Source organism: Euleptes europaea, chromosome 1 (assembly GCF_029931775.1).
Source record: "Euleptes europaea isolate rEulEur1 chromosome 1, rEulEur1.hap1, whole genome shotgun sequence".
NCBI classification, from domain to species: domain Eukaryota; kingdom Metazoa; phylum Chordata; class Lepidosauria; order Squamata; family Sphaerodactylidae; genus Euleptes; species Euleptes europaea.
Window position 1 is genome coordinate 2,340,168 of NC_079312.1, and position 14,362 is coordinate 2,354,529.

Below are 14,362 nucleotides of genomic sequence, written 5' to 3' on the forward strand. Positions count from 1 at the left end.
CGCCACGGTCACTGGAGCCCCATACAGCTCAGACAGCTAACGAGGTCCAAGCACCAGACGGCTACCCCTTTGCAAATCAGGAAAAGCCCCCTGTTGTAAGTTGGAGTATAAGAGGCCAAAAGAGAACCAGGGAGTGGGGAATCAGGATCCCAACATCAGCATAGAAGGAAAGCTTAGGATCATTGCTGCCTAGTGCCAGCCAAGAACAACTGAGGGCTGGCAACTCACTCACCCAAGCAGACCAGAACAGCGCCACCTGGTGGACGGCAATGGTACTGCGCCCCCAGAGAGGACAGCACCACCTGGAGGGCAGGATGTCCACCAACGTTGCAGCCACGGGAGATCAGTCTAGTGACGACACACGCCACTCGGGAGCTGACAACCTCCGACCAGGAGACGAAAGCCTGGTCGTGGGTCCAGATGGAGCAGACAGCAACCAGCAACCAGAACCCCATCGTCCTTCCAGCACGGCAGCATATCACCATCCTTTTGGTGAAGTATTATCATGAATCAGTCCACCACCAGGGACGGCATTTCACAGAAGGCGCCGTCAGAGCGGCTGGACTATGGATTGTGGGCGCGAAACGATGCATAGCAGCCATCATTAACCAGTGCGTAAAGTGTCGCAAACTCAGAGGGGCTGCAGACTTTGATCCAGCCCTCAGCTCCTACTTGATCTCCCAGGACTGTACATGGACATTCAACCCACCCCATGCATCCCACATAGGAGGTGTATGGGAACGCATGATAGAAGTAGCACGTCGCATCCTAGATTCCATGCTGATGGGAACTCAGTCACTCTCCCACGAAGTCCTAACTACTCTTCTGGCGGAAGTTGCTGCTATCATCAACGCCAGACCCTTGGTTCCGGTTTCCTCAGATCCTGACCACCCGACTGTACTGACACCAGCCACCTTGCTGACGCAGAAGACTGGAGACTGGCCAGCACCCCCAGGGGACTTTGTCGCTAAAGACTTGCACAAGCAGCAATGGCGACAGGTTCAGGTGCTAGCTGACACCTTCTGGAAGCGATGGCGACAAGAATACCTTCCACTTCTGCAAGGCCGCCACAAGTGGAAAACCTCTACACCTGATCTACACGAGGGAGATGTGATCCTGTTGAAAGACAAGGAAGCTCCTCGGAATGCATGGCCTATGGGACTTGTGGAGAAGGCCATACCAAGCGCAGATGGGCGAGTTCGCAAGGTCGAAGTACGCGTCATCAAGCCAGATGGCGCCAAGACTCTTCGCAGACCAATCGCTGAAGTGGTGCTTTTGTGCGCCAAAGAATAATTCCGGTGAATCCTGTTAGACCGTGTGCATGTTATTTGGATATGCAACCTAGTTGTGTGTAGTATTGTATAATCCCAGTTAGACTTGTTATATTAACCATAGTATGCATGCAGTTAGTGGAATTCATAAGAATTCCAGGCGGGGAGTGTGCTGCCCCAGCAGAACGCGAAATGTTACATAGAAAATGTTTGTAGTAGTTAGCCCTTTAAGACTTAGAATCATGGGAAATGTAGTCCAGACCAACACTAGGTCAGATGTGTCTGAACTGCACGCTAATTGGCTATCAGAGCTTCTTCTTCCCACAATTCCTTCTGGCCCGGGTAAATTGAAATCCTTTGTTCTACCAAGACCGAGTCAGAAGAGGAAGGAGGCTCCCAATTCATCTGTTTTTTCACAGACTCTAGATATGTTCTGCATCTACTTCCTGTTCAGCGATGTGTGAGTTGAGAGATTAATCCTTATGCATTTATGTGAAGAAATAATAAAGATGTAATATTTTGGACATTAAGAGTTCTGTTGTCACTACTCAAAAGGGGCCTGGGGGCTGAGCTCCAGGCGCTGGACGAGACAGAAGGTGTGCTTGTTGATGAGTATATCTCCCCCAGAAATGAACCAGAGGCTGGAGAGATAACCCTTTGGGAAGGAGGAGTTCTCTTATTATTAAATGAACCGCATCTTGCCTTCCTGGAATCCAAAGAAGCTGTCATCAGCATTCAGGGCCAGGGCATATGAGGTTGCAGATTCAGACAAGTGGCCAAACAGGTGCCTCTAGGAAGCCCACAAACAAGAGGACTGTAGCAGCATTATCTTGTCCGCATTCCACTCCTCTTGATACTGGAGAGAACAGGCATGTATCATGACTCGTATCTATTTTGGCTGGTAGCCTTGAAGTATCCTCCATGAACATATCTATTCCCCTTCCAAGTTGGCAGCCATCACCACATCTTGTAGCAGAGAGTTCCACAATTTAACTATGAGTTAAATCCATCCCAGTTACCCCCTCTTGCTGTCTGTCTAGCTAATTCCCCCCAACATAAGTGGTGACTGCCAGCTTAAGGTAACAGAGTAATGGTGGATCATGTGGGCATAACCCTGCACGTCTGAATACCATGAGTCAACACACAGTGCAAATGTAGGGAGAACAACCCAGTGGAAAATTCTTTAGGTTTGTTTGAGTGTGCATATGATTTTCTGTGTGCTTGGTACTATCAGAGCGACTATCAGGGTTGGGAATCTTTCTCCTCTTTTCACCTCCTAAGATCAGTCTCTCCTGTTATACCACAAGTTCATGCAAATGGCTGCAAGGCATAGTAGTTTGCAAGGGGGCAACACAGTGTTTTTTCCTTTTGTCCTCTCTTGGGTCTATCTCAGGTGGACCTCTGGTGCAATAGAAAAGGGCTTTTATAGCATAGGAATCTTTTTAGAATGGCTGTGAAGCACCATTTTGAGTTGCAAGGTAATGGGAGAGAGTTCCCAACGCCTTAGCTTTAGTTCCACAAGGTTTGTGGCCATTGGGAAGAACAGCTTGGAGCATCTGCCATTGTGCCAGGCCAGTTATCCCGAGTTGTGAAGTAGTGCCCTCCCTTCCAAAAACTCTGCATTTGAATTTTGATCAGGTAGCTCTGGTTCCTGATCCTCTCCCCTCTCCCCACTCTGAACCCCCCAGGCAATGACTGTAAGTTAATTAGAGCTCGGTTTCCCCCTGCAACCTTACCAGGTAGTAGGACCAAGGTTATTTTTTAAGATTTGAATAATCCTTCCCCATCCCTGAGCCAAATGTCCCTCATTTTGATTCACAGTTAGGGGTTAACTAACCATGGTGTGCTTTCCTATTAAGGACTCTCCAGAGTTGAACAGCAGCACAGAGGCAGTAGGAACTCATTGGTCAGGAGAAAATTTCCTCTTCCTGGCTAAACTCTTCTAGTGGTGCGAAAATGTGTAGCTCCAGCTTAGACAAGTTAGAGAAATGAGTGCTGAAGATAGAGGATCCTCTTTTGCTTGTGGGTGTCTCATCCTTCAGACAGCAAAGAATTAGGAGGAGGGCAGGGTAGAGTGAGGATAGGCCTTTGGAGGCCTCAAGGCACAGCAAGAGAGCCTCCTCAAAGCAGATGGACCCTCAATAGAAAAGCCTGGCTACCTAGTGCACCTTCCTCCTGGACTTCTCTACATTTTCCTTGGGCAGAGGCACTACCAATATGGCACCACAATCCTCAAAGTTGGAACCAGAGGCATGGATATAATCTTCCCCTCATTCGTTGCTGACTTTGACACACAGGAACAAAATGTCACCTTCCAGTAAACCAAAACAAGAACTATCTGTATATTAAGGGGTACTTTTCCAGTGTTTATATGTTTAGATGTTCCTCATGGAATGCAAAACAAGCACTACTGTATTGCTGCACTCAGCAAAAGTCACCATTTCTCATGGCTAACTATACAGAGTCAGGGTCTGAATCTTCTGGAGATCAGTTGTAATCCCAGGAGATCTCCAGCTACCACCTAGAGGGTGGCAACCCTATTTATACAACTGTATTTTTTCCAGCACATGACATACTGTGGCTATTTGAGAATACCAGAAGTTGAGTTAATTTTACTGGCACCTAACTCTGGACGAGGGGAAACAAGTTTTTAAAGAGCAGAGATCAGATTGTTTCAATGGATAGAGAAATAAGGAGACACACACAACCTTGCTATAATCCTTTAGTAGTAAGGGTTCAGTTAGTGAGATTCCATTAAGTAGAACAGCAAGTGAAGCCAAACAGAGATACTTAAGACATGTTATCAGGTATATCAATCTCTAATGTGTTTTGCTAAGTTCCACTAAAAAAAAAGTTCATTTGAGATCAGAACAAAAGTGCATTTCATATTTGTCTAGACAGAATCCATCTTGCAGGAATTCTCCAATCTAACTTCTTTCTCTCCAAGGACATGTTCTCAGACCATTTAATTGACTCACATGATTCAGTTGTGAATCTGGTCTGGGAGGGGGAACTCGCTCCTACCCTGGAAAGTTCCATGGATACTGCCCCTTGATTGGTTGAGGAGGTCAGGAGGTTATGGTCAGCTTCTTCCTGTAAGTGTAGCTAGAAAGAAGAATCTCTTTTCCCTTTCCCCCTCAATCCTCCTTGCTGCCAGGAAGATACTTGTATTATGATCTGGAAACTTTTTGCTTCAAGAACCAACTGCGCTGTGCTCGGACTCCAGTAAATAGATAGTCAAGTTTGTTATTTTTGTGCATTCTACTGCCATAGACCTATATGCCTTGTTTTTTTTTTAAACTTTCTTAAATTTCTTCAATAAAGGCTTAATTTTGCTTTATGGTGTGTGTTACATGGAGAGTTACTGGTACCAAACCCAGGTGAGCTTGGTTGCATTACTACACCAAGGCTGGGCCAGCCATGACAAGGTTGAAGAAAGCTGTAGAAGGCTTACCCTCCTAGTGAATACCAAAAATTGTCTACTAGCTGTGCTGCAACTGCACTGTGATAAAACATATGATAACAGGGAGCCCCATTAATTTACATCAAGTGGAATCATTTCACTTTTGTCATTAGATGCTCCTTGGTATTCAGATCAGGCCTCAGTAATATAATATAGCATTTGGGAATAAAGATACAACCTAAAAGCCCAGCACTGGAGGCCAGGATGGAGAAGACCTGCGTGGCTACCATGTATTTCCCCTTCGTGCTCAGGTAGGTGGGCACAAAGGACACCCAAACACTGCAAAACATCAGCATGCTGAAGGTGATCATCTTGGCCTCATTGAAAGCTCCAGGCAGCTTCCTGGCCAGGAAAGCCAATGTAAAAGAGATGGCAGCCAGGAAGCCCATGTAGCCCAGGGCAATGTAAAACATGGTGAAAGAGCCTTGGTTGCATTGCAGTGCGATCTGTTCATTCTGGGAGTGCAGGTCAGCCTCTGGGAAGGGGGGAGAGGTTCTCAACCAGAGAATGCAGAGGCCAATTTGAACGGAGGAACAAGAGATGACAATGGAGTTGGCCAGACTCTTCCCCAGCCATTTCCTCATCTTGTTCCCTGGCTTGGTGGCCATAAAAGCCACCACTACTGTGATAGTTTTGGCCAACAGAGAAGAGACAGAAACCGAGAAGATGATGCTGAAGCTGGATTGTTGAAGAAGACAGGTCACCTTACTTGGCTGGCCAATAAATAAAAAGGAGGACAGGAAAGAAAGTAGAAGAGAGATGAGGAGAATGTAGCTGAGGTCCCTGTTGTTGGCTTTGACTACAGGAGTACCTAGGAACTTAATGAACAGTCCTAAAATGCCAGCAGTGATTAGAGACAAGAACAAAGGAATGACGGCTAGGACAATCCCCAGAGGTTCTTCATAGGACAAAAATGTTATAGCCTTCAACAAACATTTATCTCGGTCCTCGTTTGGATGCTGATCTTCTGGACATTTGTCACAATGGTCTGCATCTGGAAAGAACAAGAGTGCTTTCAATATGATTGATTGATGGACTGATTGATTCAATTTATCGGCCACCCTTTCCTGGCTGATGCCAGGTTCAGAGCAGCTAACAACTCCCTAAAACAATTTAAAACAATTCATGTTACATAAAAATTTGCAATAAATCCACAATAAAAATATTAATAAACATCACCACTATAGCAACCATAGCAACTTCAACCATTTGCAGGCACATAGCAGAGAAAGGGGAAGGTCGGGGAGGAGAGGCCACCTAGATGGAATACTGATGGAAATACCACCACTGTCCTCAACCATTTGCCTGGTAGAACAGCTCAGTTTTACAGGCCCTATGTAATTGCTTTAAGTCCCACGGGGCTGGAACTTCACTGGGCTTAGAGTTCCACCAGGCTGGGGCCAGAGCTGAGAAGGCCCTGGTTGAGAACAGCCAGATATTTTTAGGGCCAGGGATCTCCAGTGGATGTTCTCCAGCTGAGCAAAGTGCTCTTTGAGCGGGTGTACCAACAAAGGCGTCCCACAGGTACAATGGTCCCAGACCACAGGGGAGGGGCCGTGGCTCAGTGGTAGAGCATCTGCTTGGCATGCAGAAGGTCCCAGGTTCAATCCCCAGGATCTCCAGTTAAAGGGACTAGGCAAGTAGGTGATGTGAAAGACCTCTACCTGAGACCCTAGAGAGCTGCTGCTGGTCTGAGTAGACATTACTGACTTTGATGGACCAAGGGTCTGGTTCAGTATAAGGCTGCTTCATGTGTTCATGTGTTCAGACCATTTAGGGCTTAGAAGGTCAATACCAAAACTTTAAACCTGATCCTATGCTTAACCTGGAGCCAGTACAGCCGATGGAGCACTGGTGGGATGTGTGCCCTCCAAGGGGTCCATGTTAGGACCCATGTTGATGCATTCTGGATGATTTGAAGTTTCCAGATCACTCAAGGATATTTTTGATGATGCCCATACATCTAGTGGTCAGAAGTGTATGGATGGGTATACTGCCACATTCAGATAGCATCCCTCTGAATCCCAGTTGCTGTAGGGCCACAAGGAATGTTGGGGTTAGTCTGAGCTGGGGATGTGAAAGAAGGTGTGGCATGGCTTTGATCTTACCCAGAGGGGCTCTTACGTTCTTAAGGGAAAGAGATCACGGACAGAAATTATGCAAATGAGCTGGGAGTATCACCAGTATGTGAACAGAACAGGTTTGGAAGGGGCTTACTTTCCATCTCTTATACAGACAGAGCCATGGAGCAGTACAACATGTTTATTGCGTTTTGGCATTTCTTGACCTCTGTATACTCTTCTTTCATCTCTGAGTCCATGGACATGGTTTTGGACCCAGGGAACTAATGAATTGGGATGTTGCCTCCTAAACCCTCCCCCCCCCGCCCTGCAAGGTAATTTATTTGGAGACACCCACCTTCCTGTGTGGAGATGGTTCCTTCCGGGCATGGAAAACAGTCATAGCAGCAAAACAGCTTTCCTTCCTGGGTCACCTTGGCGTTTCCAGGCTGACAGCTCTTGGTACACCTAGAACTGGGTATGGACTAAATGGAAAATCAAGTAGAAGGGAGAAATATCAGTTGCTTTGTCGAAGGCTTTCACGGTCAGAGTTCATTGGTTCTTGTAGGTTATCCGGGCTGTGTAACCGTGGTCTTGGAATTTTCTTTCCTGACGTTTCGCCAGCAGCTGTGGCAGGCATCTTCAGAGGAGTAACACTGAAGGACAGTGTCTCTCAATGTCAAGTGTGTAGGAAGAGTAATATATAGTCAGAAAGGGGTTGGGTTTGGGCTGAGTCATTGTCCTGCAAAAAGTAATGTGCTAATCATTTTCCTGTAAGTATCTTGATACTTACAGGACAATGATTAGCACATTACTTTTTGCAGAACAATGACTCAGCTCAAACCCAACCCCTTTCTGACTATATATTACTCTTCCTACACACTTGACACTGAGAGACACTGTCCTTCAGTGTTACTCCTCTGAAGATGCCTGCCACAGCTGCTGGCGAAATGTCAGGAAAGAAAATTCCAAGACCACGGTTACACAGCACGGATAACCTACAAGCACCAATCAGTTGTTTTGTCTATGCAAACAGTCTCTGAAAATGTACAACAGGACAGGCCTGATTTTGTCACCTCTGAATTCAGGCCTGCACTATTGTTTAGGGTTGCCAGATCCCCCCTCTCCTCCGGCGGGAGGTTTTTGGAGTGGAGGGGAGGCGGGGATGACGTGTGTGCAGCTGCGCCGACGTGATCGCATCACTTCTGGCTTACACCAGGAATGCCACATCACAAGGGGCCTTTTAAAAGGCCAGTTGTGATGCGGTGCTTCCGGGTGTAAACCGGATGGGGCACTTCGGGGTGTAAACTGGAAGTGACGTGATGCAGCATGCAGGCGTGTGTGCACGCTTTCCTGCCGACCCTCAGCTGGTCGGTGGGCAGCCAGGTAGATTGGTGGGGTTTTGCCCGCCACCATGGTCGCTTGGCAACCCTACTTTTGCTCCATGAATGGGAGTTAGATTTTCATCCCCTGAGACAGAGCAACTTGAAAGGAAGCATCAGAGGCAAATGAATGGTTTGGTGACTTCAGATACAGAAGGTGAGTCTGTGATGGACAATTTTAGATCCTGGATGCCAGACTTCCCAGAGCTAGTGCAAAGGAGACATGACTTCTTAGTCTGAAGGAATGTAGAAGGTACACCTTAATGTGGTGTGTGTGTATGGGGGAGTCAATTGTGTTTGGGAGCAATACCGTTAGGGGTCTAGACTGTCTAGTAGCTAAACTCCTAGCAGAGTCACTCAAGGTGGAATGGTCAGAGCTGAAACACCAGATGAAGATGCATCCACCCCCTTCATGGATCAACAGGCACAACAGCAGATGAGAACAGACAGTTCCAGTGTCGATGGGGGTACAGGAATCATTGAAGGGTAGCTACTGGGCAGTAGCAGTGGTGGAAGGTGAACCTGGCCAAGTATCTTTTGTAGACAATGGCAGTCCCACTTCAGCAAACCCTGGTTAGTTCCTCACAGAAGAAAGCAATGGTAAACCACTTCTGACCTACCTTTATCTTGAAAACTCTGTGGTGAGACAATCCAAAAAGATAAAAAATACAGTGCTGGAAGATGGAACCCCCAGGTTGAATGGCCCTCAATCAGCTACTAGGGAAGAGCAGCGGAAAAGTACGAGTAGAATCATAGAATCGTAGAATCATAGAGTTGGAAGGGACCACCAGGGTGTTGGAACATAAGACTGCACATGGCAAGCAGATGTAAAAGATCTAAGTAACATCCAGGTGATTGGTGGTGTCACATGACAGCTCAATGACTGAGCAGAAAAACTGGCTTGTACTGGACTGAGCTAGATAGTCCTGGAGACAAGGCAGCCAACAGTTGATTGGCTGGGAGACTATGCCAGATATGTATATAGGTGTGTTATATATGTATTGGGTTGTGGGTTGTGGAGAATTGGTGACCAAGCGGAGCATTCTGTCACTGTGAATAAAAGAGCACTTTTATACTACGTGCTGAGTCTTCTGTACTTACTCGTCTGTTGAGCTGCAACGCTTTCTAACATACGCCAACAGGGTTATGGGCCCAGAACAGCTCAACTGCGCTACATCCTGGAGGTTCTGAGCAGAGGTACTATCTGTGGAACAAGGGCTGTAGTGAGCAGAAGGCGAGTGGATGTCTGAGGTTGAGTCAGACGGAGCAGAGGAGGTGCCCAGCAGGTCTGCCAGCAGCAGTGTGTCCGAGGCGGAGGAGGAGAGCGACACAGAGCAGGAGCAGCAGGGAGCGGGAGAAATTATGGCTCAAGCTGCAGTGTCCTTGCTTGTGGAGAAGCTCACTTCTACCAACTACAGTGTGTGGGCGTTACGTATGCAACACTACCTTAAAAGAGAGGCACTGTGGATTTATGTCTCCAACCCCCCGGATCCTGAGACGCCGCAGGACGTGGTGAAAGATGAGAAGGCACTGGCAATCATAGTGCTGAGCGTGGCTGACGACCAGCTTGTCCATGTGACGGGAGCTTTGAAAGCGAAAGCAGCCTGGGACTCTTTATCTCAGGTCTACGTGCAAAAAACAGCTGGCTCTTTGATAGCCATAACGAGACGTATGTACAGAACTTTTCTCTTGCCGTCAGTTCCTGTGAGAAACCATATAAATGAACTGACTGAATGTTTCCAAATGCTGGAGCAGAGGGGGAAGTCTCTACAGGAGGATGATAAAGTTTATACACTCCTGAGCTCTCTGTCTGAGCAGTATAATATGCTTATTACTGCTCTGGAGTCGGTTGAGATTGATAAGCTGACTCTGCAATATGTTATTGGAAGAATTTTGGAACATGAGAAGAGATTGCTTGCAACAAATCCTGGGAAGCCTGCCAAGCCGGAGGGAAACCTGCCAAGCCGGGAGACGCAGAGGTTTGCCGGCGGAGAGAGGAATGCGGAGCAGAGAAAGCCGGGTGATTTACAGCAACACGTGGCTCTGAAGGTCAGACGTTGCTACATCTGCAAGGCAACAAATCACTTAAAGCGCAACTGCCCAGAAGCAAGAAAGAAAAGCCGAAGGGACCAGTCGTCATGTGAGTTTGTGAGCGGTCAGAAGGCATCATTGGTGCTGACTGAGCACAGTGACACAGCCGGTGTCTGGATTTTAGACTCTGGTGCGTCACAGACCATTTGCCGGCACCAGGAACTTTTAAAAGACACACAGGACTCAAGTTTGCTGCATGTAAGCCTCGCTGATGGAAGGAATTCTGAGGTGACACGAGAGGGGAGTGTGTGGTTCCAGCTTTGAACTATACATTTAAAAAGGTGCTATGTGTCCCTGAACTAGAGAACAATCTGTTAAGTGTAAGTGCCCTTGACAGGGCTGGATATACTGTAACATTTACAGACAAGGCTTGTAAGATATCCAAAGGTGGGAAAGTGCTTCTTACAGGGAAAATGTGTAATAATGTGTATGTGGTAGAAAATAGGCATGTGGAGGCAAAAATGATAACTAATAAGAGCCCCCATGACAATTGCATACATCTGTTACATAGAAGGTTGGCTCATGCAAATTTTGAGACCATAAAGAAAACGCTAGCCTTACTGGGGAAGGAAAAAGTTAAAGAGTGTGGAAACTACCTGGATTGTGAGGTTTGCAAAAGTTCCAAATCTAAGGCTTACCCAGTGGCTAAGCATAGTGAGAGACTCTCAGACACAGCACTAAAGGTAGTGCATGCAGATGTCATAGGCCCCTACAGGGAGAGTCACTCAGGTAACCATTACGCGTTGATTCTGGTGGATGATTGCACCAGATTCTCATGGGTGTATCCTTTGAAAAAGAAATCACAGGTGTTTGAAACATTTAAGTATTGGGCCAAAAGAGTACAGAAACAGCTTAAATGTACTTTGGATTCTCTCCAAACAGATTTTGGGGGAGAATTCATGTCAAATGAGTTTAAGAAATGGTTGCAGGTGCAAGGTGTGAGGCACAGGGTTGCCAACGTGGCGGTGCCAGCAGAAAATGGCGTTGCTGAGCGACATGGGGGAATGCTACAGACAAAAATGTATTCCATGTTGCAGGATGCAGGGTTGCCAATGACATACTGGGCAGAAGCAATCAAGGCCGCCTCTTATGTTTCCAACAGGATCTGGACCAGGTCCATAAATGACATACCTTATAGGGTTTTGTACCAGAGGGATCCTAGCTTAGGTTACCTCAGAGTGTTTGGTACAAAAGCCTGGGTTGATGTGCCAATATCCAAGAGAAGGAAAGGAGGAGCGAGAGCTAAAAAAACTAACCTTCCTTGGGTATCAGTCTGGCATGAAATCATACAGGTTTGCTGATGAGCATAATTCTCTCAGCTACAGCAGAGCTGCGAATTTTTGTGAGGGAAATAACTGGGCCAGAATTCATGGACAGGAGGAGCCAAAGGAAATTGGGCTACCATTGACAGATCTCTCACAGGATGCAGATGGGGTGAAGCAGGAGGGATCTCCTCAGAGGGCTTCATCACCAAGGGCTGAAGAGGGGAGGCAAATTCCTAGGGTGTCAAGCAGAAGCACTAAAGGAATTCCCCCGGAGAGGTATGGTTTTGAGACTACTGATGTAAATCATGTGCAGGTCAAAGAACCAAAGAGTTTTCAGGAGGTAATGGCTTTGGAAAGCAGGGAAAAGGAGGCCTGGCTAGAAGCCATGCAAACTGAGTTTGATTCCTTGAAAGAGAATAAGGTATTCTCTATAACAAAACTGCCAGCTCAGAGAAAAGCCATAGGGTGCAGATGGCTTTACAAAGTCAAACAATGTCCAGAAGGGAAGATACTCCGCAAGGCCAGGCTCTTGGCTAAGGGTTATTCCCAAGTTGAAGGGCAAGACTTTGATGAATTATTTGCTCCCACTGTGAAGGCTGATACTATAAGAGCTGCACTGTGTAAAGCTGTCAGAGATAACATGTTAGTGCACCATTTTGACTTCACCACTGCATATTTGAATGCGACAATAAGTGAAGAAATATATATGGAGCAGATCCCTGGGTTTGAATGCAAGGGTAAACAGGGAGTACTAAAATTGCACAAGGCTCTGTATGGATTAAAGCAGAGTGCACGTGCATGGTCCCAATGCATTAGTGAAGCATTGGCAAATCTTGGGTTTAAGCAAGGTGTTGCTGATCCTTGTATGTTTACCAAATGTGTAAAGGGCTCTGACTGTGTTTTATTTTTGTATGTCGATGACCTATGTTTGTTGTGTCATACAAAGGAACAACTAAACTGGTTTAAGGAGGCTACTGGAAAACTGTTTAAGATGAAGCATCTTGGTGACATTCAAAATTATCTGGGGGTAGAAATTACCAGGAACCCAGAAGGATATTTTGAGTTGTGCCAGGAGAAAAAGATTGAACAGCTCCTAGAAAAATTTAAAATGACAGAGGCCAAAAGCACTGAGACACCCATGACAACAGGGTATGTGAAAGAGGTGGATGACAAGGTATTCCATGACAAAAATCAATACCAATCGTTGGTGGGTTCATTGTTATATCTGTCATGTTGGACAAGACCAGACATTTGTATGGCAGTACATTTACTTTGCCAGAAATGTGCATGCCCATACATGAAAGACTGGAATGCAGCAAAAAGGGTGCTGCGTTACTTAAAAGGCTCAGCTTCAGCCAGGTTGTGTTTAAAGGCTGATGCAGAGGAAACAATCACAGTATATAGTGACTCCAGTTGGGGAGAAAGGGAAGAAGGAAAGTCTACCACTGGGTATGTGCTATTTCTACATGGGGCACTGGTTATGTGGAAGTCTTTGAAACAGACTCATGTAGCTACCAGCACATGTGAGGCAGAATATTCTGCATTAAGTGACAGTGAGATTCAGCTGGAATGGCTGAGTCAGCTGGCTAAAGACCTAAATCTTGGTTGTGAAATACCTGTGTTTACTGTGATAATACTGCAGCACAGCAATTGGCTGGGTATCAAGGCATAAAAACAAGAAGTAAACACATCACAATAAGATACCAGAATGTCAGGGAAGCGGTCAACAATGGTTTGATGGTTCTGAAACATTGTGCTTCAAATGTAAATATTGCTGACGTTTTTACCAAGTGTTTGCCTACAGAAAAGTTTGAACTGTTCAGAAGCAAATTGGGGCTTGCAATGTCAGTCTAGGAGGAGTGTTGGAACATAAGACTGCACATGGCAAGCAGATGTAAAAGATCTAAGTGACAGCCAGGTGATTGGTGGTGTCACATGACAGCTCAATGACTGAGCAGAAAAACTGGCTTGTACTGGACTGAGCTAGATAGTCCTGGAGACAAGGCAGCCAACAGTTGATTGGCTGGGAGACTATGCCAGATATGTATATAGGTGTGTTATATATGTATTGGGTTGTGGGTTGTGGAGAATTGGTGACCAAGCGGAGCTTTCTGTCACTGTGAATAAAAGAACACTTTTATACTACGTGCTGAGTCTTCTGTACTTACTCGTCTGTTGAGCTGCAACGCTTTCTAACATACGCCAACACAGGGCCATCAAGTCCAACCCCCTGCACAATGCAGGAAATTCACAACTACCTCCCCCCTCCACACCCCTAGTAGCACTATGCTTAATTATGCAACTGGACTAAAGCCAAAAGAATGTTCAGTTGTAGACATGCATGGATGCAAAAGGGAAGTCCATAGCTGTTCGACACATATAATCACAACATTGAACATTAGAACTGTCTACAGCATTACCCTGATCCAGCAAGGTAGTAATTTTCTCAAAAAAGAGATAAGATTAGTCTGACATGACTTATCCTTGAGAAACCCATGCTGGCTCTTAGTGATCAGATCCATCCTTTCTAAATGCTCAAGGACTGACTGTTTGATGATTTGTTCGAAAACCTTTCCTAGTATAGAAGTCAAGCTGATGCGTCGGTAGTTACCCGGATCCTTCTTTTTCCCCTTCTTGAAGATGGGGACAACATTTGCTCGCCTCCAATCTTCTGGCACCTCACCTGTTTGCCAAGACTTTTCAAAAATAATGGACAGAGGTTCAGAAATTACATCTGCAAGTTCTTTAAAGAAACCAGGTGTCTGTGCACTACCCCAATGCCAATTCTAGGCTGCAAATCCCTTCCCTCATCACATGTTCTGTTTATGCC

At 46.2% G+C, this 14,362-nt stretch overlaps 1 protein-coding gene across 1 annotated transcript in view; it reads right to left on the minus strand.

Moving 5' to 3' along the window:
* Positions 1 to 4,408: 4,408 nt before the first annotated feature.
* The window catches only part of LOC130493359 (zinc finger protein 664-like), a 47,437-nt gene continuing 37,483 nt past the window's right edge, over positions 4,409 to 14,362 (minus strand). The window contains exons 4-5 of the mRNA XM_056867073.1: positions 5,023 to 5,209; positions 4,409 to 4,421 (exon numbers count right to left, since the gene is read on the minus strand). Coding sequence (XP_056723051.1) covers positions 4,409 to 4,421; positions 5,023 to 5,209 — 200 coding nt within the window. The remainder of the gene's footprint in view (positions 4,422 to 5,022; positions 5,210 to 14,362) is intronic.